Source organism: Myodes glareolus, chromosome 4 (genome assembly GCF_982192425.1).
Source record: "Myodes glareolus chromosome 4, mMyoGla1.1, whole genome shotgun sequence".
NCBI lineage: Eukaryota > Metazoa > Chordata > Mammalia > Rodentia > Cricetidae > Myodes > Myodes glareolus.
The window spans coordinates 69,485,437-69,509,731 of NC_142029.1; the positions used below are offsets into that span (position 1 = coordinate 69,485,437).

Consider the following 24,295-nt stretch of genomic DNA (forward strand, 5'->3'; position numbering starts at 1 on the left):
CAGCCATTTTAGATTCATCAGTTGAGAGTTTTCTGTTTAGGTCTATACCCCATTTTTTTAAAAATTGGGTTAGTTGTTCTTTTGATGACCAATTTCTTGAGTTCTTTGTATATTTTGGAGATCAGCTCTCTGTCTGATGTGAAGATCTTTTCCCATTCTGTAGGCTGTCATTTTGTCTTGTTGACTGTGTCCTTTGTTTTATAGAAGCTTCTCAGTTTCAGGAGGTACCATTTACTAATTGTTTCTCTCAGTGTCTGTGCTGCTGGGGTTATATTTAGGAAGTGATCTCCTGTACCAATATGTTCAAGTTTACTTCTCCCTTTCTCTTCTATGAGGTTCAGTGTGGCTGGCTTTATGTTGAGGTCTTTGCTTCATTTGGACTTGAGTTTTGTGCATGGTGATAGATATGGATCTATTTTCATTCTTCCACATGTTGATACCCAGTTATGCCAGCACTATTTGATGAATATATTTTCTTTTTTTTTTCGTTTTATATTTTTTGTTTCTTTGTCAAAAATCAGGTGTTTGTAGGTGAGTGGATTGATATCTGGATCTTGATTTGGTTCCACTGGTCCTCCTGTCTGTTTTTATGCCAGTGCCAGGCTGTTTTCAGTACTGTAGCTCTGTAGTAGAGTTTCAAGTCGGGGATTGTTCCGCCAGAAGTTCCTTTATTGTACAGGATTGTTTTGGCTATCCTGGGTTTTTTGTTCCTCCATATGAAGTTGAGTACCGTTCTTTTGAAGTGTGTGAAAAATCTTGCTGGGATTTTAATTGGCATTGCATTGAATTTGTAGATTGTTTTTTGATAAAATTACCATTTTTACTATGTTAATTCTACCTACCCAAGAGTGTGGGCGATCTTTCCATTTTCTGGTGTCTTCTTCAGTTTCTTTCTTCCAAGACTTAAAGTTCTTGCCACACAGATCTTCAACTTGTTTTGTTAGAGTTACTCAAAGATATTTTATGCTATTTGTAGCTATTGTGAAGGATGATGTTTCTCTGATTTCTTTCTTGGTTCATTTATCATCTGTGTACAGGAAGGCTACTGATTTTTTTTTTAGTTAATCTTATATCCTGCTACATTACTGAAGGTGTTTATGAGTTGTAGAAGTTCCTTGGTAGAATTTTTGGGGTTGCTTATGTAAACTGTCATATCCAAGGCAATTAGGGAGAGTTTGGCTTCTTCTTTTTAAATTTGTATCTCCTTGATCTCCTTTTGTTGTCTTACTGCTCTACCTAAAACCTTAAGAACTATATTGAATAGATATGGTGAGAGTGAACAACCATTTCTTGTTCCTGATTTCAGTGAGATCACTTTGAGTTTTTCTCCATTTAGTTAGATGTTGACTGTTGACTTGTTGTATATTGCCTTTATTATGTTTAGGAATGTTCCTTGTATCCCTGTTCTCTCCAAGACCCTTATCACGAAGGGATGTTGTATTTTGTTGAAGGCTTTTTCAGCATCTAATGAGATGACCTTTTTTTTTCAGTTTGATCATGGTGATTTTTCTGATGTGTTCTTGGATTCAGTTTGCCAGTATTTTATTGAGTATTTTTGTATCAATGTTAATGAGTGAGATTGATCTGTAATTCTCTTTTGTAGTAATATCTTTGTGTGGTTTGGGTATCAGGGTAATTGTAGCTTCATAAAAAGAGTTTGGCAATGTTCTTCTGTTTCTATTGTGTTGAACGATTTGAGGAGTATTGGTATTAGTTCTTCTTTGAAAATCTTGTAGAATTCTGCACTGAAACCATCTGGTCCTGGGATTTTTTTGGTTAAGAGACTTTTGATGACTGTTTCTATTTCTTTGACAGTTATAGGTCTATTTAATTTGCTTATCTGATAACCCTAATTTAATTAAAATTAAGCATGTCAACCGAGATACTTTTTAATTTTGTTTTTGACATGGAGGTCTTCTGGTTTTTTCTCTTTTTAGATTTGTTTACTTATTTTATTTATTATATATACAGTGTTCTGCCTACATGTATGCTTGTATGCCAGATCTCATTATTGATGGTTACGAGCCATCATGTGGTTGCTGGGAATTGAACTCAGTACCTCTGGAAGAAGAGCCAGTGCTTTTAATCTTTGAGTCATCTCTTCAGTCCCTGTCTTCTGGTTTCTGAGGAGTATGTAGTCCAGGCTGTCCTTGAACTCACTTTCTTCTTCAGTATCTGGAGTGTTGGGATGACAGATGGGAAGTACCACACCTGGTTTCAATGCAAATACTTTATAGGCACATTAGTTAACACCTAACTGAGTATACAGAGCCTGACTCTCTCAGGGTTGGCCATGCCAAGCTGGATCTTTGGCTTGAACGGCTAGCAGAAGGTTACACTCTCTATTTAAAAACGAGTGATCTACTGAGCAAAACTTTAGCAGGAAGCACACTCCAGCTTCCCCATCTTACAGTCCCAATTAGAAAATGCCCCAGGATCTTGGGTTGGAGTTTTCTGTAGTACCTGGTGGTGCAAGGTACATAGTAATACTCGGTAAATACTGGGTGAAAGGTGAAGGATTAAGTGAATGCATGGGGTTTAAGTGGCTGGATTTTCACAATCAACATGACGAGAAATGCTGCAATTTTGGCTGTAACTGATGTGTCTCTGACAGGGTCCCCTACATCTCAGAGTCACGGAAAGCTAACTCTTCACTGGATACAGAGACTCTGGTTTTCTAGGCTCTGCTTTCTTACTATTTTTCAGTGTTTGACTTTAGACAGATGAATCTCCTCCTCTAGAACCTATCTGTACTGCAAAGACTACCAAAAGAGACACCCGAGGCTCTCAGGTTTTCCTAATCTTGGCATTCTAAGATCCACACACACATACACACACACCCACACCAAATAGTTGGAACCTGCAGATATACTGGTTTTTTTTTTTTTTAACAATTTTCCTTATTATTTATTTGTCTTTATGTGTGTATGTATATATGTGAGTGCAACTGCCCAAGGGGCGAGAAGAGGGCACTGAATCCCCTGGAATTAGAGTTAAAGATGAGAGTGAGCAACCATGTGGTGCTCGGAATCAAACCGAGGTCCTCCGGAGAAGTGGCCAGTGCTATTATTTCTGAGCCATCTCTCTAGCTCCAAGCATGTAGATTTTTTTTTGTTTTGTTTTGTTTTTGTTTTGGCTTTTTTGTTCGTTTTTCAAGACAGGGTTTTTCTGTAACTTTCGAGCCTGTCCTGAAACTTGCTCTTGTAGACCAGGCTGGTCTCGAACTCAGATATCCGCCTGCCTCTGCCTCCCGAGTGCTGGGATTAAAGGTGTGCTCCATCACCACCCAGCTGCATGTAGATCCTAAATCCACTTGAATCTGGGTTTTCCCTGAGCACTACAGATCAATGATATTTAATAAGCTTAAAGGTTGTTATAGGAACCACCCTCTCATCTCTTGTTACCTCTACGATGAAATGATGTTTGGAGGGGGAATTGATGTGCTAGCTGAGACCTGTATAGATGGAGTGAGATATGGCTAGAAAAATAAATGTTCCTGACAGAGGTGTGGTGTATGTTAACACTTAAGGAGAGAGAAAGGGGCTGGAGAAATGAAACACTCATCTTTGCGGAGTGTTTGCTGCTTTTCCAGGGGCCGCGGGTTCAGTTCCCAGCATTCACAACAGGCAGTCCACGACTACCCATAACTCCAGTTCCAGGGGAGCGAATACCCTCTGGTTTTTGTGAGTACTTTCATGCACGTGATGCATTAACTCACGAAGGCATAGATACACACATGAATAAAAATAAATCTTAAAAAATTAAAGGCGAGAGATAATGAGGGCTCTTAGAGTTTAAGTATTGGAAAATGACCAAATGTTATTTTGTTGACAAATGTATACAACATACTAAAGAATTTTCAGCATGAACTGATATAATTAGATTTATCATTCGAATCAAATGTTAGGCCAGTGAAGAAGGGATTGGAGAGACAGACAAAAACAGATTCAAGAACAGAGGGCATGTTATATTTGAATTTATTTCTAAGCTACTACTATCATAGCTGGCATCCATACAAAATAACATGGACTTTTTTTTGTACAAAAGAGTGATTGGTTGGCTATTAACTGAAGGGGCTTACATCTGGGAACACCAAAATTTAAATGTGTGGATTTACCAATTTGTTTCTTCTAATTCCTTCTGTACATAGAAATGAGATACAATTAAACTTTTTAAAATATTATTTTATTTGTCTCTCTCTCTCTCTCTCTCTCTCTCTCTCTCTCTCTCTCTCTCTCTGTGTGTGTGTCTCTCCCTCCGTCTCTGTCTCTGTCTCTGTCTCTCTCTCTCTCTCTCTCTCTCTCTCTCTCTGTGCACATGCTCACAGTAGCCAGAAGTGGGGCTACAGGCCTTGGTGAGTTGCTTAGTGTGTGTGTGCTAGGATCCGAACCCCCTTTCTCTGATAGTGCAGTAGCTCTCTTAACTGTTGAACCACCTCTTTAGCTTGAGATACAGTTTCTTAGAGAATCACGATTTGTGGGTGCAGATTGCTCAAATAACCTTCTTTGTCCCCAGTGTGTCCCCTTTTCCTTGCAATTAGATCTGCTTCTCATGATCTCCAAATACACAGCCATACTTCCAATACTTTCAGAAACATTTGCTGTGGTTTTGCTAATCTCAGTATCCTACAAGCAAACCATGCTCCACCCCCCTGTGAGTACCTGTTTATATCGTTCATGTGAGCTGGAACCAGTCCCACTCGACCATTCCAGACCACTCAGCCTTTCAGGCTCAACTCCATTCTCTGCACTCATTGTGCCTGATATACAGCTTAAAGCAAATTTCAAAACAAAGCATGAAGCAAGACAATAATTTATTTCTTAATACGAACAAAAACATGATTCAATGGAAAGAGCCTGGTCTCTGAACCTGTATAAGCTTGTGTTTGAATCCTCTTCTGCCACTGACTAGCTGGAGACCTTTTAAGGCCTGTCCTGAAATGCGAAACTAAATTCTGAAATGTGAAACTAAATTAATTGTGTTCCCTTGCAGCCTGGATTAGTGAGGAGATACGAAAGCACCAGATGCCTGGAGGAAGCTGTTTTCCTTGGTATTCACTAGGTTTCATGTTTCCAGACAGTTTTTAAAGCTTTACATATTCACACTACAAAATATTTCCTATAATAGGTTGTCATGGAGCGGTTTCCTCTGAGACATTCCACCAATTGGGACAGCTCTTTAAGCCCAGGAAGGAAAGGAAAGGAGGTCCTTGACACTGACCAGACACACTAAGCTCCACCCTGAGCAAGTGCACAGAAGCAGTAAGGAGTGCTGAAAGACACTGTCAGGCTAGCTGGCCTGCCTAGAAGTGGCTCAGGGTGTCTACGCCTCCTTGAAGAAGCTGAGAGCAGCAGAGGTTCAGAGCACCTGGGTTCCCATCCCAACGAACTGCCTGCAGGCTATGGAATGGGCTCCAGGAATGGAACGAGCATTAAATTCTTCTTTTCTTTGGTAACTGTCAAATAACCCAACAGCCAGTCAGGACAGCGTTTGTGCTGATTTTGGAAAGGCCCAATACTGTGCATTGGGAAATGCTAAAGTTACAGTTTATAAGATTATAACCCTGATCTGTTATTGGCGACAGGATATGTACTTGTAAGAAAAGGCACCTCCACCCTTCTCCCGGTATATTCTCGGTCAACATTCGCAGACAGTCACTGCAGAGAAAACAGGGCTTTCCAGTTCACTGTCTCCCAATATTATTTTCAATCTGAATCACAGAATCAACTGAATTTGCATATCCTTATGGTGCACAGAGAAGCCCTTGGTGTTTTTCATTGTTATGATTGCGTATTTGGGGGGCATGTGTGTGATTCTGAAGTAGACATAAGCCTTCAATTGTCTCTATATTTCTTTGTTCCCTATGTTTCTCCACCTTGCGTCTCTAAACTGTTTCATACGGCGCGTGGCGCGTGGCGCGTGGTAGTCATTCAGTAAATGTTCTTTGCTTTATTGCTTCCCCCTCCCTCCAGAAGAAACAGACTTGGTGTTGACCTAATAGTCCTCCCTCCCTCATTTCTTTTTTTATTGAGATAGACTGTCATTATGTAGCCTAGGTTGGCCTTGAAATCACTATTCTCCCAGCTCAGACCCTTAGTGTTCCGATTATATGCAAGTACGGACACGTCTCTCGGGGCTTACTTTTACTAGCTACAAAAATCATCATCACCAGAATTGCCACCATGACCCTGCCACCCCCGTCCCCAGAAACAACAACAGCAGTACACCTGCTGCATACTGGCTACATGCTGAGCATCGAGCAAAATGCCTTGTATACATGACCTTGGTTGCTCCTCAGACTATCCTTGGAAGTAGGTAATAGGAACGTCTCAATTCCACAGATGAAGATAATAGGGCTTAGAGAGGGTAAACAAAATCCCCAGGGCCATAGTGACAATGCACAATGGTGAAAGATGGAGCCAATCTCTAACGAGGTCTGATTCCAAATCTTTGTTTTTGAACACTGATAATAGTGTCCTTATCTTATTGAAGGTAAATAAAATGCACATGCACGCACGCACACACACACACACACATACACACACACACACCCCATACATTTTCAAGTCCACAACCTGCTCCATTAGATTAGACTCTGGCTACTACAGATTATGTGATGAATACTTAAAACTAAAGAGGAGCAGAAATTGGGACCAGCCTTTTAAATCTAGGTCTAAGGTTTCAGGTTCTAACTGGGATGGGAAACAGGCAGATGACTCTATTGTTGTTTTGTTATGGTTTTGGTTTTTCGAGACAGGGTTTCTTTGTAGAGCCCTGGGCACTTGCTCTGTAGACCAGGCTGGCTTCAAACTTATAGTGATTCATCTGCCTCTGCCTCCCAAGCACTTAGTGCTCCCAACACAACCCAGCTTTAGGTGTCTAACATTTTAAATGGACATTGGTGTTCTGTATGCATGTATAGATACATAAGGATGCCACATTTCGTTTTTAAAAGTATTTTTATATTTTATTTAACTTTATTTTATGTACATTGGTGTAAAGGTGTCAGATCTCCTGGAACTGGAGTTACAGACAGTTGTTAGCTGTCATGTGAGTGCTGGGAATTGAACCTGGGTCCTCTGGAAGAGCAGTCAGTGCTCTTAACCACGGAGCCATCTCTCCAGCTCAGGATGCCACATTTCTTAGAACTGGAGTTACAGACAGTTGTGAGCTGCCATGTGGGTGCTGGGAATTGAACCTGGGTCCTTTGAAAGAGTGGCTAGTGCTCTTAACCTCTGAGTCATCGCTCCAGCCCCTAAGTGTCTATTTTGAAAAGATAGTATAATAGTAGAGTCAGAGTCTCTGAGGCCAAACTGAGTTCAGATTCTGGCCAACAAGCAGTGTGATCTTGGCTAGAGATATGGTTCAGCAGGTAAAAGCGCTTGCCAGAACACTGACCTGTGTTCTGCCCCTGGAGCTCAGGAACCCACGGAGAATTGGAAGGAGAAAACCAACTTGGTTAAATTGTTCTATGACCTCAACATGCTCCCTCTGGCCTGGGAGCCCCACCCCACACACGTATGCATGCTTGTGTGTGCTCACACACAGCGATAATAAAAATACATTTTAAAATAACCAAGCCAGCTGGACAGTGGTGGCACACACCTTTAATCCTAGCACTCAGGAGGCAGGCGTAGGTGGATCTCTGTGAGTTAGGGGACAGCTTGATTCACAGAGCTAGTTCTAGGATATCCAAGGCAACACAAAGAAACCCTGTCTCAAAAAAAAAAAATAACCAACCAAACAACAAATAAATAAAACAAACAAGCTATGTAGATCTTGAGTTTACTACTGTTCCTAAAAGATTCCCACGTTTCATCATCTGTAAAATTAATAATAATAATGCAGAACATATGTGTGTTGTAAAATGTAAATGCAAGAAACTCATCCTATTACCCAAAGAGCTATTACTGGGATAGTAATTTTTTGTTTTGTTTTGCTTTTTTTTTTTAGACAGTGTTTTATGTAGCCCAGGCTGGCCTGGAACTCACCATGCAGCTGAAGATGACTTTGGACTTTGGATCCTCTTACTACTACCTCTCAAGGGCTGGGATTTTACCACGACGCCTATTGTAAAAGTTAGGTGGTACTCTCTGTATTTATATGTGTCTGGGGGCAGGAGGGTGTTAGCTCTGTGAAATCACAGACGATGCCTATGAAAGCAAGAGTCTCATGGGCCTCACTGATGAGCATGTTTAGTTAAGCGTAATTATGTCCTAATTTGGGACCAGTAATTTACATAGATGACATGAAAATCATAACATAAAATGTAGTACATTTTGATTTGAGTTTTTGCATTTAAGTAAAGTCACCCTTTTTCTGTGTTTTTCACTTTTTGTAAATTTAGTGCTTTTTTTATGCTTTATTCTTGAAAGGTCCAAAAGGTGTAGATGGGAAACACTTAATCCTCACTGAGTCCCAGCACCTAGCCTGGTCCCTAGCGGCCATTCATGTGAGTGATACAAACAGAGGGAATCACGTTTGTTTTCTCTTCCTCCCCTCTTCGAAAACAGAAATTAATATTTGTTACTTGACCTTTTCACTTAGCCATGTAGATTTATGCTCCTTTCATTCAAGTTTCTGTAATTTAGTCATGGTTTGCAGCCCATGGGGAGGGGGGAATAAATATCTGTGGGAATTGATAATTTTGATATTATCAAGTTGTTTTTCATTGAAATCCTTGCACGAATACAAGAGAATAAGCACTTCCCACAGATTCATCAACAGAATTCTTGAGTTGGTTTTTGATTTTGAAGATTTGTTAGATGGGGACCAGCATGGCAGCTCAGTGCTTTAAGGCACATGCCCTCACACCTGACTATCAAAGTTCCATCCCTGGAATCCATATGGCGAAAGGAAGAAACAGGCCCTTGAAAGATGCCAATTACTGCCACAAGAGAGCCCTGTTGCTTGCCTCCTCCCCACAAAAGAAACTTATGCTTTAAAAATAAAAGTAGCTAGAAGACTTTTTTCTTAATGTTTTTAATTTCACTTTAATTTTTTTCTTTCTTTTTTTGAGGTAGAGTCTTACTAAGCAGCTCAGGTTAGCCTCAAATTCATAATCTACCTGTTTCAGCCTCTTGAATGTTGGTATTACAAGAGTGTGCCGGCATGATGGGCTAATATTATTTCTGTTTGCATCTTTTCAAATGTTTGGAGTGTGTGTGTGTGTATGTGTGTTTGTGTATGTGTGTGTGTACTGTTTCTTTTTAACCCTTTTCCATTTTAAAATTCTACTCTTTGACTGCAGAGATAGCTCAGAGGTTAAGAGTACATACTGCTCTTTTAGAGAACCTGAGTTCAGTCCCCGTGTCTGGAGGGTTACAGTCACTGTAACTCCTGGAAATCTGATGCCATATTCTAGTCTTTTAAATATCTTTACTCACATGTACATGCATATACATACATATATAATTAAAGATAAAAAATTATACTCGAGCTAGGTGTGGTGGTACATTCTAGTAATCTCGGCATGGGGACTGAGAGTTTGAGGCCAATCCTGGCCTCAGAATAAGTTCAAAGCCTGCCTGGGATACACAGAGGGACCCCTGTTTCCAAAGCAACAACAACAAAACACACACACACACACACACACACACACACACACACACACACACATGTATCTTCCTAATGACTCAGGAATTTATATATAGTAAAACCCTCTGATGAATCATAAGCACTTTCTTCCTGTTTGTGGTTTACTTTTTTAATGCTGCTTAAGGTTTTTGCTATGTAGAACTTTAGAAAAGCAACACAGCTTGTCTTACTGGCTTTTTAACGACCTCTAAATTTTTATGTCACACACACAATGTCCTGCCTTGTTTTAGTTGTATTAATTATCTACTGATCGATTGACTTTAAGACAGCATCTCTCTAAGTAGCCCTGGCTGTCTTGGAATTCACTATGTAGACCAGGCTGGCCTCAGACTCATAGAGACCCACTTGTTTCTCTCTCTGAAGTCCTGAGATTAAAGGCATGCATGTTTCTACCTTTGGAGTCCTTGGATTAAAGCCACCACTCCTGGTTTGTTTTAATTTTATTGAACATTACTTCTTCAATATTTTCTCTTTTGTTTCCTATTTTAGGATTATATATCTTTGTGGTAATTGGAAAACAAATTCAATATTATCTATCCCCTTAGAATGATGAGATCTGTATTTCCTTTCTTTATCTAGTATCAACAGGAGTTAAAGGAATAAAAATGAACTTGGTTTTACAGTGATGTCATCTCTTAATCATCAACTTACAAATAATTAAGCAATTTTAATAAAAAATGTACCAAATATCTATCCCTAGGCACAAATCTGTTTTGGGAAATATTCACAAGTTCATCTCTGTTCCTAATGAAAGAATTTGAAAGGGTCTTATATACCAGAGACTTACTAACCATGAAAATAAACACACATATGTAGTGATATTTCATTTGTATTTTAATAAATAAAGCTAACCTGAGGGTCAGAAAAGCAAAATAACCAGCCTCTACCTCAGTCTGAAATGGTGATCCTGCCTCCAGGAATCTTAGAATGAGACTGTGTCTGTGAGCTGTCTCCCCCTGTCTTATATTCCTCTCAAGGGCTGGAATTTAAGGCATGCACCGCCCTGTTTCTATGGCAAACTAGTGTGGCTACTGGGATTAAAGACTGCCTGGTCTGTGAGGCTGACCAGTGGATTTGATCTTCAGACAAGCTTTATTTATTAAAATACAAATGAAATATCACTGCACACATATGGCTATGTATCATACAAACCCAAATAAGTGCGAAGCATCTTTGGGCTAGAGAGATGGCTCAGCGTTCAGAGCACAAACTATTCTTGCATAGAGTCAGTTTTGTTCCCAGCACCCACATAGCTTGATTCACAACGCCTGTTACTCTAGCCCAGAAGGATTTGATACCTCTGCCAGCCATGGGTTCTCTTAGACAATACCCACACGCTGGCATATGCACAATTAAAAATAGCTAACTCTTTTTAAAAACGAGACCTATATAAGTTAGTAATATGGCTAGCAGTTTGTCTTGTGAACGCTGTTTGCAGAACTCAGTTGTATTTTTGAGACAGCGTCTCATTAAACCCAGGCTGGTCTCAAGTTCCCTAACTATCTGAGTCTGGCCTGAAAGTTTCCAGCCCTCCCGTCACCACCTCCTAAATGCTGAATTACAAGCCTGCAACATCACGCCTAGTGTAATAGGGAATATAAATATATAAAAGGTTTTTAGTTTGTTTGTTTGGTTTGTTTTTTAAGACAGGGTTTCTTTGTGTAGTCCTGGCTGTCCTGGTACTTGCTCTGAAGACCAGGCTGACTTCGAACTCACAGAGATCTGCCTGCCTCTGCATCCTGAGTGCTGAGAATAAAGGTAGGTGCCACCACGGCCTGACTTTTTTTTAACTTATCACCACAACCACCCACATAGTAATATATTTGGGTACTCTTTCGAGTCTGATGGAGGAACGTGGAGCTAGTAAGAGATAGATTAAAGGCCATTCTCGTTCTGTTGTGTACCTTTCAGAGAGTTAAAAAATGACATCAAGCTTTCTCACGTTTGAAATTGAATTTTCTCTTCCAAGTTCCCCTTTCTAATAAATGGCGAAACATGTTTTAGTTTGAGATAGCCAAAGACAGCACTGAGAACTTCAGGAGAGAAACGGAAGCTCTTAGCCTTGCAGATCACCCCACCTCCGAATGAGCAACCAGGGTGGATTTAGTCCATGCCACATTAGAAATGCCGGGTTCTCAACATCACATCTTTGAATGTGTGTCTCATGAGGGTACACATCCTAATTTCCTGTAGCAAAGCATTTGTTTTGAAGATGCATTTGCTAGAAGCAGCCAGCGACTCCTGTTCTTTTTGTAAAAGTGTCATCCACTTTGGTAGTGCTTAAAATAAAGTACCCAGATAGAAGGTGGACTGAAACAGACAACAAGCAATACAATACAAACTGTTACGAGTAAAGTGTGTTACTCAGATCCTGCTCAAATACATGTCTCCTTTATTTTGAAGGCAACTTGGCTAATGGAACCAGTCCTTCCTTTGATCATCAATAGGGCCATCTTTTGGGGAAACTAAGTCCCACCTCAGCTGGCAGTTTTAGATGAGGCAGACATAAAAGAGAGGGCCTGGCTAATTATCTAGTCCCTGAAAAGCATGTCTTTTCTCTCTTTAAATTAACGATTCTCCGGCTAAAACCCAAGCAAGAATGTCATTGACTCCTAGATGGGGAGAGAGACGATCATTTGATCTTTAGTATTTACTGCTGTTGCTGTATTCTTTTATTCTGGGCAGCACACAGGATCTGGATTTGTGTCAGCCTTATGGTTACAGTTTTCTTGTCCTGAGTGACTGATTTTTTTTGACCAAGTGAATGAGAATAAAATAAAATGAAATATGGATGCATTTATGAAACTTCCAAGGCTTGGAGAAAGGAGCCTTTGAATAGCAGACGGTCAGTGGATTCTCACAGAAATATTAAACATAGCGGTGAATGGAGAAGGGAAAGCCTTGAGCGTGTGTTAGGCTGGTTGCAGCAACTGCTTTTTATTTTTCCCATGTATCTGTCTACATTTGGAAGAGGTAAAAGAGGGGCTGGTGGTGAACTACAGGGGTGCTGCACAAAACAGGAGCCTCAACCCAGCGTGGCTACAGAGCCCTTGAAAGAGCTAGTGTCAGCTGAGCTGTGCAGGAAATGCCAAATACACACTCGGTTTAGGGGGAAGCCTGCCATGGTGCCTGTAACCCTGGAACTAGTGAGGATCAAGAGTTCAAGGTCATTCTTGGCTGCATATTGAGTTCAAAACCAATCTAGACGACAGGAGACCCTGCCTAAAGAACAAACAAAAATTTAGTATGAAAAAGTATGCAAATAGTATTTATATTGATTGTGTATTGAATATTAATATTTGGGGTATCTTGGGACTAAATACAGTACACAAATATTTTCCTGTTTTAATTTTTTTTTTAAATTGGAATTTCTCTGTATATCTGTGGTTGTCCTGGAACCTGCTGTGCAGACCAGGTTGGTCTCAAGAGCACTGAAACTGCCTGCATTTGTTTCCCTGGCTCTCGGATTAAGGTCTTGAAGGCGGGGTACTACCAGGCCTGGTTTTAAAATTTTACGAGTAGAATTTAAAATGGTCTGTGTGGGTCACACTCTATTATTGACGAGCACTGTTCTAGGCTTCAGGGTTAGACTAGACCAATGACACATCTGTTGGTTTTTTTTGGGGGGGGGGTTGTTGCTGTTGTTTTAAAGAGAAATTGTTTTTCTGTGGGCTTGTAATCTTTACCCCCTATCAAAAATCTAATGCTGACTTGGTTGCCCAGGCTGTCCTGGGCCCGAGAGGGATGAAGTTGGAAGGTAGGGAGTGACGTGTGTGTAATTGAGCTGCCAATTACAATAAGCACTCCCTTACTTTAGAACAAGCCAGGACTGAGACCTGGAGGGGTTGGATGCGGTACCCTGCATTCACCCCAGAGCTGTTGTAGGACTGGACCGGAGCTGGTTTTGGTCCCTCTAGCGTTTTCGCGGGGTCCTGCTCAAGGAATCCGGTCAATGGGAGAAACTTTCAGGCATTCCTTGTCTCAGGATTTCCTCTAGGATTTGGGACATAGCTCGCCCTAGAACCTGAGGCCAGGACCAGATCAGAAACCTATGAGGACCAACCATCCTCACGCAGTCCGCACCCGCGCTTCCCTCCCTTTGTCGCACTGGGCTGAGGCCCCACAGGTCCTGGCTGCTATGTGTCTGGAACCGGAGGAGAAAGGATCTCTGTCATGGATAAGGGTGGTGGCGGCGCCGAGGATGCCTAGAGTCCTCAGCGTCTCTTTCGTCCTGGCGTCTAGGGCGGTACTCATCCAGCTTCTTAGCCTTGTTCGCTAGCGCTAGCGGCGCTAATCGGGTATGCTTATCGGGTAGCTAAAGACACCAGCGCCCCAGGTCTTACACCTTTCCCAGCGACCGGGTTTCCTCTCTCGGCTCTAACTTCTTAGGTTCCTATAGCGACCTAAAGAGGCAGAGCCCGGACTGCCGGATTTCCGAGGAAAACGTCTTTCAGCCTCTCTCCATGGGCAGCTCTGCTCTCGGCTAGCCTGGGCATGAGCCTCCGCTGCTGCCGCCACCCTTTTCCCTATCGCAGTTTGTGTCCCGGCGAGAGCCTTAGCCTGAGCGGAGTCTGTGTCAGGCTATAAAGGTTGTCTGACACCAAAGAACCAAAAGGCCGAGAAGGCAGTCTACCACTCTGCTTTTCTCCTGCGATTCCTCGAGCATTCGGAGAGCTGTGTAAGGAAGAGTTAGTTCTCTGTGTCACCGCTCAAAGACTGGCACTCAAGGACGTTTCTAAAATCTTGTCCCCCAAGTGATATTCAGTTTGCAAGGTACAAGTTAGTCTCTGACTCAAGGAAGCTGAAAGCCTGCCCCCCGGAGGCCGGGCTAGGATCTGTACAGTGGCTGGAAACCCAGGTCAAGGATTGAAACCGACACCCACTGAAGTCCGGTTGTAAAGCTCCCGCCCCACAATAGCCTGCCAGCCTTGTATTTGGAGACAGAGTAGACGAATGACTGATATCCATTTGATACATTCACCCCAGAGTAGAGATGGATGGACTTCCATTGTGTGGACCATCACCTCAGCTCCCTTTCAAGATTTTTCTGCCTCTCCCTCAGTACCATAAACGATGACTCGGCCAGGACGAATGGTCAGGGAACTTCTGTAAAGTCTACCATCTCCCTTTCAGTGGTCATTTCCTCTCCCACCGTCTCTTCCTACTATTACAAACTTTGAAACACAAGTCGCCTCTCAGATAGAGACAGTTCCGACTTCATTTACATGCCTGCTTACCAAGATCTTATTTCACTGTCTCCCTGCCATGCTCTCTTCTGCTTCCTCTCCTATCTGGTTACCATTGTGTCCGTGTGGAATAGGACACTTCCACTTCCCGGAGCCCTGAAGTTTGGGTCCTAATTGATTCTGGTAATTAATTTGTTCTACCTGCTAGATCAGATGGAAATCCTACTGCAGCGCCCAAGGATTAACACTTGACTTCGCAGCACCCCCTCTAATTATCTAATAGCATGGGTTGTGAGGACTCAGTCTCTGTTAAGACACTTTTGCTATTAGCAGTAGTGATTGGAATTGTGATGACGACTAGATATCAACAAATTAGAGCTTAAAAATTGGGAGATGGAAGAGAAGTGGCTTCTTTTAATTTCCCCGAGTTTAACATCAATAATTAGAGCAATTTTCAGAGATGCGAGCCCAAATTACCCCTGCTGTGCTGTAGATGATCACCTTAATTTTAGCAAATTGACTCCAGGGAAATAAATGCGACAGATTAGAAAAAGACAAACAGGAGGGAAAAGATTGGAAAGAAGAGTAAGGAAAGAGGCAGGGGAGAGAGACAGGGGATAAAATCTAATGCAGTGATGGGGGAGGACTGTGGCTGGAATGGGTGGTGTAGCAGAAATAGCAAAACAAAAACAACAGCAACATATGATTGACGTGAAGAGCAGCATGGAGGGTGACAGCGAAGGTGACTGTGGGCAGATTTTAAATGACCAAGTCATTTGGGTGATAGACGTAGACCCCCCATCCATTCCCTAAATTTCAGGTTAAGACTCTTCACCATCATCTTTATTTCCCCAACAATTCAGTCATCCCTCCTGTCAATGTAACCCAACTCTAGCAGCTCCGTGTGTCAGCAGACAGTCTGCATGGTTGTTTCTTCACTTTCTCCTCCTTTGTTACCCATTTCTGAAACTCTTTAAAAACCAAACAGGCCCGAATGCTTGAGTAAGTGCTTTATTCCAACGCTATTGGGACCCTTTTGGTATTCTTGTTTGTTAAACAACGGCGAAAAAATTCATTTTCATGTCTTTTAAAAAGACGGATCACAGCAGTTCTTGCAGGGGAGGGGCAGAAATTGGGGTCGAGAATCCTGCTAGGAACCGAACCCATTGAGCTCAGCGCTCCCTGCTTGGCCAGGCTCATTCAGCACCGCGGACAGATCCCCGCCCCGCCCCGAGCCCACCCCACCCTCCCCTCTGCCTCCGCAGCCTCGCTATTGGTTCTCTCGGCTCCCCTCTCCAAGCTGCCAATTCTCTAACACACAGAACCAACCTACCCAGGCGCTGGAGAGGCAAGAAGACAAGCACCGGGGATAGCCCAGGTCGGTAGAGCAGCCGCGATCTGAGCCTAGGCGGTCAGGAGCAGGTGCGGGCTTTCGACTAGGCCAGCTGCGAAGCTGTCTGCCTTCTACACTTTGTCCTGGCCCTCACCCTGTGACAGACGCTCCAGCAAGATGAATCTCAACTTCACCTCCCCTCTCCATCCGGCATCTTCTCAGAGGCCCACGTCGTTTTTCATAGAGGACATTCTCCTACACAAGCCCAAGCCGCTGAGAGAGGTGGCCCCTGACCACTTTACGAGCTCTCTGGCCTCTAGGGTGCCTTTGCTAGACTATGGCTACCCCCTTATGCCCACACCCACCCTCCTCACCCCTCATGCCCATCACCCTCTGCATAAGGGGGACCACCATCATCCTTATTTCCTGACCACCTCGGGTAAGTATCAGAAGCCCCCAGGAGTGGGGAGAGACAGGGCCAGCTGGGTTTTGTTTGTTTATTTTGTTTTATTTTAGCACAGCCCCCAGAGACCAGATCTGGTCGGGTGGCCTCCCTCCTTCTGCAACAGTAGAAGGTTGGGGGCCTGTCTGAGAGAAGAAGAGCTCCCCTGAGGCATGCCAACTGAGGGGAACAGGATTCGTGGTTACTTAAACAGTTTTTATAAACGGGACGGGATGGGATGGGGATTGTGTCTGGCTAGAGGCAGCTGGAGTGATGAATGCGATCATATTCCTGGTGGGCAGTACTCAGTCTTACTCCACTCTTCCAGGCCAACTTGTTCATTTCTACCCCCCCCCCCAACTTCTTCCATCTCAGAAGGAGGTCCTCGGTCATCTTGTCCCAGGGAATCCCCCAGAACTTTGTAGTGCAGAGACCAAAAAGGCTTCACTTGGCCAGTTCTCTTCAGCTAGGTTGGGTCAGAAACATTGGCTGATTCTGCAGAGGACATGGAAGTGAGGGAGGGCTTGGGGTAGTCTGAAGAAAGAAGATTCAGACTGGCAGGAAGAGAGCTGTAGCTCTTGAACCATTGCTTCCAAGGCTCAGCACATTTAATTCATGGTCAGTCTGCTTGGCTTTCCTTCTTCTGGCCCAGTTGCTAGAGTAGCTGAGATCCGTTGTTATGGTATTTCAGGTTTAGTGTTTGGCAAGGAGTGGGGACTGGGAAAGTAAGAGTGGGCCTGAAGATGCCGGTGAACATGTAGGTTCGTTTGTTCGTGTCTCTTAGGCTACATGCACACTTTCTTCCCTAACATTTTTGGTCCAGCTAGACTAGAAAAAAATTCTTCTACTCCCGATGCTGAGCACAATAGTGAATTCGCTCCAGTGGGAGCTGAGGGAAGGGAGCAGGCAATGTGTGAAATGTGGGCACTAGGATTCAAAAAAAAAAAAAAGATGAAAAATGTATAAACCCACTCTCAAGCGCAAGCTTAGGGAGGAGATTTTGAGATACCCGTCGAGGTCTGCATTGCTCCCTAGCTTTGACACACGGCGGAGAACGAACTCTTCTTTCAGGGATGGTATTGCCCAAAATCCGTGGGGCTAAAACAGCTTGGTAGATACTGGAGTCTGAGGCCTGTATTCTTGGAGCGTCTAAAACATTGAGGAAAACTGAGAGGGTCGCGAAATGGAAGCGTCCTCTTCTGATTACCAGAAAAAAGAGCCTTAGCTCTCCTGATTCGGGGGGCTTGAAGTTGGAGGGCAAAGCTTAGGATCAGACTACAGAGCAGGGTCTCCAGGGCGACCCTGCCACTAACAAGGAAATGTCGGGGGCGAGTGCCAGCCACACTTTCTCTGGATAAGCGGGTTTTGTTTTTTTTTTTTTTTTACGCTGTTTTGTTTTGTTGATGTAAGGGTAAGGGCGACCCGGGAAAGATGCTTTTCAGGGCTGAGAAGGCCAGGTCCTATCTAGCCGGTGTTGTAGAGATCTGGGTGGAAGCGAGTGGACAGCTCCGGTACCATCGGACTCCGCGACAAAACTTTGCAAGGCCCAGCAGATAACTGGATGCGCACTGTGGGGAAGTCTCCCCAGGAAGATTTTTTTTTAAGCTCTCTGGATCTTTGCTCTATTTTTCTTTTCTTTTTTACTTGTTTATTGTTTGTATTTTGGGATGGTCTTCTAGGAAGAGATCTCCAAGCGCTATTTTAGGATCCTCTCCCCACTGTCCTAGAGTTATAGAGAGATGGGCTCCCGGAGCTTTGAGGCAAGTGGGAGATAGGTGTTCGGGGAATGCTGGGCACCGGAGTGGAGTGAAATTGGGAGGCTGAAGTTACTTCCTGGGTCTGTGGGTTCTGTCCAACGAACTGCTCTTGTCTCTGTAGGGGTGCCGGTCCCGGCACTGTTCCCGCACCCGCAGCATGCGGAGCTGCCGGGAAAGCATTGCCGCCGCCGCAAAGCTCGCACCGTATTTTCTGACTCGCAGCTCTCCGGCCTGGAGAAAAGGTTTGAAATCCAGCGCTACCTGTCGACACCAGAGCGTGTGGAGCTGGCCACAGCCCTCAGTCTCTCCGAGACTCAGGTGGGCAGGAGCGGGGAGGAAGCCCCGTATTCTGCGTCCTGCTCTTCTCCCCTCATCTCTGAACAGTTCCAGAACCATGGAATAAAAATGTACCTCTCCCCTATCCTTTCAGGTTATCCCCGAGACCCGACAGAATTTATACCCAATTTTCACATTAGATTTATCTACCCGGCTCTATTGGGAGGAAAAAAATCACTTCGAGTGATTCTGCTGTCACCTCCAAGTTAATGGTTATTTCTATTTCTCTTCCAACTAAGCGGGTGACTAGCTGAGTTAGAGGGTTCTTGTTTCTGGAGAAGCTTAAACAGTTTTTTTGTTGTTTTGGAAAGGGTTTCCTCGTGTAGTCCAGGGTGGCGCAAAGCCCCATCTTTCTGCCTCAACCTCCGTGTGTGGATTACCAGCTTTCACCACCACTATAAGCGTCTTTACCCCTCTTCACTGCCCTTCCCCCATGTACTTATTTCAGTCCGCCATTCCCAGCTGCAAGTCTTCCTAGGTCCCCCAGGGCTTTGGCACACCGCAGTTAAAGTGTCTGCTTTTAGTTTTTCTCCTTTGTCCTATTCATCCCCCCCACCCCCCAGCCTCTTCCTTTATTCCTTCTCATGATCTTGCTGTGAAATCATTAGTCATTCAGAGCGGAGACTAATACTCTCTCCAAGAAAAACCGGTCCCTTCCCTCCATTCTTGTCTTTCGGTCCACAAGGTCTGTTGGGCCCAGGATTCGGTTGTCTCCATCACAGGTTCCTAAATTGAGTGTAAAGGAGAGCCTTTTTCATCCAGCACTTACCCTTATTAATTACCATCCACATTGCTGACCCTCATCACTATTCTGGGGCAATCTCTCTTGGAAGCCTTAGGTTCTCATTCAGCCTAAAGCGATAATGTGTGATTTTGCCCAAAGCGCAAGGGGACCCTAACGTTAGGACCGTATTAAATTCAGTAGACAGAGGGCCTTTTCACGTAAACGCCACCATTCGCCCAGGTCTTAGCTCTGTCACCATTTGCCTGAGGAATGACACGATTTTGTTTGTATCTCCTAAACTAGGTGAAAACGTGGTTCCAGAACCGGCGGATGAAGCATAAAAAGCAGTTGAGGAAAACTCAAGACGAACCAAAAGCCGCAGACGGGCCTGAGAGCCCCGAGGGCAGCCCCCGTGCCCCAGAGGCCGCCGTCACCGACGCTCGGCTGAGTCTGCCTGCCGGCGCCTTCGTGCTTACTGAGCCGGAGGACGAGGTGGACATTGGGGACGAAGGCGAGCTCAGCTCAGGGCCGCACGTGCTCTGAATGGCCATGCTGGGGATACCCGGGAGAAAAGGTCGCGGGGACCTTGCCGGGCGGAAAGACTCGCCGAAACTCCAGACTCTATTCCAGCCGCCCGGGCTGGAAGGACAGACGCAGCCCATTCATCAACCTACAGCCGCCCGCGACCCACCCCCAAGCTTCCTCCTGAACCTCATCCTGTCCCGGCCGGGAATCACCAGTGTGATCGCTGGTTCCAGCGCCCGGCGTCTTCAGAGCCCAGGACCTGCCCAGTGTCGTAGCCCAAACTGGCAGCTGGACTCGCGGTTCTACAATTCGACAGAGCTTTCCTCCCGCTGCCGATACAGAACCTCTCCATTCTCATCTCTCAGCCAGTTGTCCCCTAGTTCTGTCATCCTGTACCCGCGCGCGGTCTCTGCACCTGGACAGTAGCTCTCCCTTAAGCAGTACAGATGATTGCAGATAAAGGGACCAGGTGGCTGCGGTCATGCGGGGATCCAGGCAGAGCCACGCCGGATCCTTTAAACCTTCAGTGTCCTGACAGAGTTGTTGGCGACTTTTCACTATTTCTGCTCACACCCCTACCTGGACCCCACAACTCTAACTCAAATCCTTAGGCGATCCCCTTCTACGGATTGCGCTTCCATCCTCTTCCTTCCCGGTGGCCATCGGCGCGCTCGGTGTTCCGGGCGCTTGCGGCGCTGGTGGACCCCACAATTTCCCTCCCCCACAGAATCGTGGACAGAGAAAATCCACAGCTCAATTTCTGCTTCCTGAACTTGTTGCACTTGTCCCGCAACCCTTCCATGTCCCAAAGGCTACTGAGATTTTAAAAGTGTTGTCTTCGGGTTGTTCATGGACGTGCTCACTTAGTGCAGTGTTTTTAGTGGGCTGGCAAGGAGCACACTCTACAGCTTTCCGAATCAAGGCAAAAGGGGTTGTGGGCGCGCTCCTGTGTGTGTGTGGGGGGAGGGCATTGAAGCTGTCACTCGCCCCTCCACTCCTCTTCTTTGCCCCTGGAGGGTCTTCTAGTCTCTTACTAGATCTGCAGTCTTTTTAGATAATAAAGGACTTGCGGGGCAAAAATGGGAAGGAACATGGGTTTCCGGGAATCGTTCGTTGTCCAATTCAGCTAGCACATCACCTCCCTTGTCTCAGACAGTTTCTTATATCCCCCGGTAGCATTGACCTTTACTTAGCAGATTCCATCTCCCCGACCCCGACTTTCCTGTTTTCAATCATTTGACTAATGGAGATTAATGAATCTCATCCAGGTGAAAAAGGTCACCACAAACAGTATCTTGTCTCTGTAAACCGCGGACAGGACCGCCGCCTTTGGGTATTTTGTAACGAGAAACTATGCTAATGAAGTATGTGAAGACACTTCTCCGACTAGCAGCCGGGCGGGGAGGAGGACTTCGATTTTTCTGCCTTGGCTTCCGGTAGTTTTTAGATGAGTGAGTTGGGGAAGACTGGAAGGCGGGAATTTAGCCTTCCTCACCCTCGGGCGGGCGCAGAGATAAACAATGACCAAGATTGCAGTGGTTTCAGTTTGGGTTGCATTTAATCGTTTTTTCCCCCAACGCGGGGATGCATTTCCAAATCCCTCTAGGTGAAAGTTCTGAGTTTACGAATGTAACAAATGGAGAGATACTTTCAAAACAGAAACAAAACAAAACTAAGAGCCTTACCCAGTCTGCATCGTTAGGAGGCAAAGCTACCTCTTAAATCTCAGCGTTGTGAAGCCTGCTAGTCAGACAACAGAATTGTGAAGCACAGGTCAGGAAACGGAGGCTTGTGAAAGTTAAGAATGTATCCATGATATTTGGGCTAGCTGACAGCTGAAGGTGGACACAGATCTTTGACTCTGTTTGAGTCTGTTCCCTTCTTTTCCTACGCTCTTCCCTTTTTGCTATTTCTGGTAACAATGCCTGCCTTACAGTTTGCCCCTGAGACTTTATAAGAACATCGTCCTCATTTCTTTAGTCTGTGAAATTGTGGCTGATGATGATTCAAATCCAGGCTCACGGGTCTCATCTTCTGTTAAGATAAGGACCATATTTTTTCAAATGCACATACTTTTCAGGCAAGACCCCTACTTCCAAACTGCACCACAACCTTACAGAACCATTTAAAGGATGTAGTTTACAGAAAATGTGCTACAGTAATTGCACACGCATGCACGTGCACACGCGTGCACACACACAAACACACCCCAAAACAAAAACCAACCAACCAACCAACCCAACCAACCCTTGGGTGAGAGAAATGTGATTTGATAATAAGAGAAAGATAACTTTACAATAGCATGGAGCCAAGAGCCTTGGAGATAAAAACTCAAATTATTCTAGTCCTGAGCACAACAACTGCTAAGAATCTTTAAAAGTAATGGTAAAAAAAAATACCATGTGGAGCCAGCTAGCTAGCTAGATAGATAGAGGGAGAGTTTAAATTAGCCGGTGAACACAGACTCAAAAGCATTAGGCATTTGTCTTTTCTGCCTTCAGAAAATCCTTGGGGATCAGAGTGAGGGCATTTCATGAGCTTATCTTGAAGAAGCAGGTAAACAGGAAAGCTTCCAGTTTAAGAATAGCTCTTCCTGACTGGGGCACAGTCTGGAGTCCCAGGAACTGGGGTCTGATTCAGGATCATCCTTTGCTTAGGAAGATATCACTTCCAGCTATGCTGGCCTTCATTGCCTGAATGGCTGGGAGGGGAAGAGCTTTGAATGCAACCAGATGTAGGAGCAAGGCTGTTTTCTCACCGACCCCACCCCAATTCTGGAATTGTAGTAAATAAAGTAATAGCAAAACTCTCTCCTCTCCTCTCCTCTCCTCTCCTCTCCTCTCCTCTCCTCTCCTCTCCTCTCCTCTCCTCTCCTCTCTTCTTCTCCCCTCTTCTCTCCTAACCCCAGTCCTTCCTTTCTTTCAGATCAGTGATATTAAAAGACAGGCACAATTTAGTCTCAATTGAATGTAACATGGCAGCAATTTTTGCTTTTGACCTTCAAAACTGATCAAAGCCTCAATAGGCTGGAAAAGTATTTTGTCTGAATGGCCCGGGCTTTTGTCTCAACTCAGTTCCTCTTGTTAGTAAAGATCCTGCAAAGCTACATGTGTTGTATTGCAGAAAGACACATAGACCTGATTTTGAAGAGACAGAAGCATCTTTGAGTAGTTGAGGAAGGCAAATAACTTCTCATCTAATCTCAAATGATAACGCCCCCCCCCCCCATATTTGTTCCCAAGACTCTGCTCCCGAAGGACTTGTTTTCCGAGTTTCTGAGAGAGACTTTTAGTAATATTTCTCAGCTTAGTGTTAAGCTGACTGTCACGCTAAGAAATACTTAACTTGAATGTATGGCAGGGCTTAGCGAGGATTGGCTGTCTAAGAGGTAGCAATGGAGGGGCACAGCGAACGGGCTCCTGGAGCTGAGAGGATCATCCTATAAATACACCCGGGTGACGCAGTGATTCCCTGGATCTTCCCAAATTTGACTCAATCTACAAAATAATGAATTACTTGAGAAATACTTAAATTGCTATCTTTATTTTCCATATTTTGGCCATCACACTTCAAAGAGAATATTGACAAGCTAAAATTTACTGAGTGTGCAGGAACCTAGATAGTCATTGGTGTGTAAGACACAAATAAAGGACCGGCAGCCAGCCTTTGGGCTGGTCAGAGGAAAGCTTTGAGGAGGTGTGGAGGGGGAGCTAGCTGTGGCAGCTGTGGTTGGAGGTGGAGCTACTCTGTCATGCTAAGAAAGAGGATGGGTCTAGGGACAAAAAGTCCACAAGCCACCAAACACCTTCTCATTCCAAAGGTTTAAGCAGAGGTTACAGACAAGGTCAGAGCACTTCCCAGTGTGGGCCTGTCTCTTTATCTACACAAAACTGGGGTACATACCTCCTCTTATTCCTCCTCCTGAGACTTGAACCCAGAGTCTTGTGCATTTTAGGCAGTGCACCACCCCTGAACTCCCTCTCCGGCCCTCTTTATCATTGCGCTGTGACATGTTATCATCCCTCACAGGTTTCACGTTATTTAGATGGTCTGCCATTTCATGAAGACTTCAGTTCTTGCATTCTAATTTAAACAAATAGATCCACAGCAATTAGAAGACTTGAGAGAAACAGGGAAGGCGGGGGGAGAATGCTTATTTTAATTCATTGGGTTCTAACACTTCATTTTAGAAAGTAAATGACATCAAAGTGTCATTTTACTAAGTTAAAGGCAATGTGACTCCCAGAAAGAAATTATCCCTGTTGGAGGACATATCTAATAACTTCCAGGCCCTTCGTTTGACACATAACATGCGGGAGAAATCAAGTCTCAGGTGATCACAAAGACAGAGTGGCAGGATTAAGAGTAGACACTGCTTCCAGTGATACTGCACAA

The 24,295-nt window shown here is 44.3% G+C and overlaps 1 protein-coding gene across 1 annotated transcript; it reads left to right on the forward strand.

Moving 5' to 3' along the window:
- The first annotated feature begins 16,293 nt into the window (after positions 1-16,293).
- On the forward strand, positions 16,294-19,918 carry Bsx (brain specific homeobox). The gene is made up of 3 exons (XM_087905066.1): positions 16,294-16,555; positions 18,437-18,633; positions 19,679-19,918. Exons 1-3 carry the CDS (start codon positions 16,294-16,296, stop codon positions 19,916-19,918), a joined length of 699 nt encoding a protein of 232 aa, XP_087761192.1.
- Positions 19,919-24,295: the final 4,377 nt, after the last annotated feature.

Coding starts and splice junctions, on each gene's coding strand:
- Bsx (XM_087905066.1), top strand. CDS start 16,294: ATGAATCTCAACTTCACCTCCCCTCTCCATCCGGCATCTTCTCAGAGG. Junction 16,556..18,436: donor TTATTTCCTGACCACCTCGG/GTAAGTATCAGA, acceptor TTGTCTCTGTAG/GGGTGCCGGTCCCGGCACTG. Junction 18,634..19,678: donor TCAGTCTCTCCGAGACTCAG/GTGGGCAGGAGC, acceptor CTCCTAAACTAG/GTGAAAACGTGGTTCCAGAA.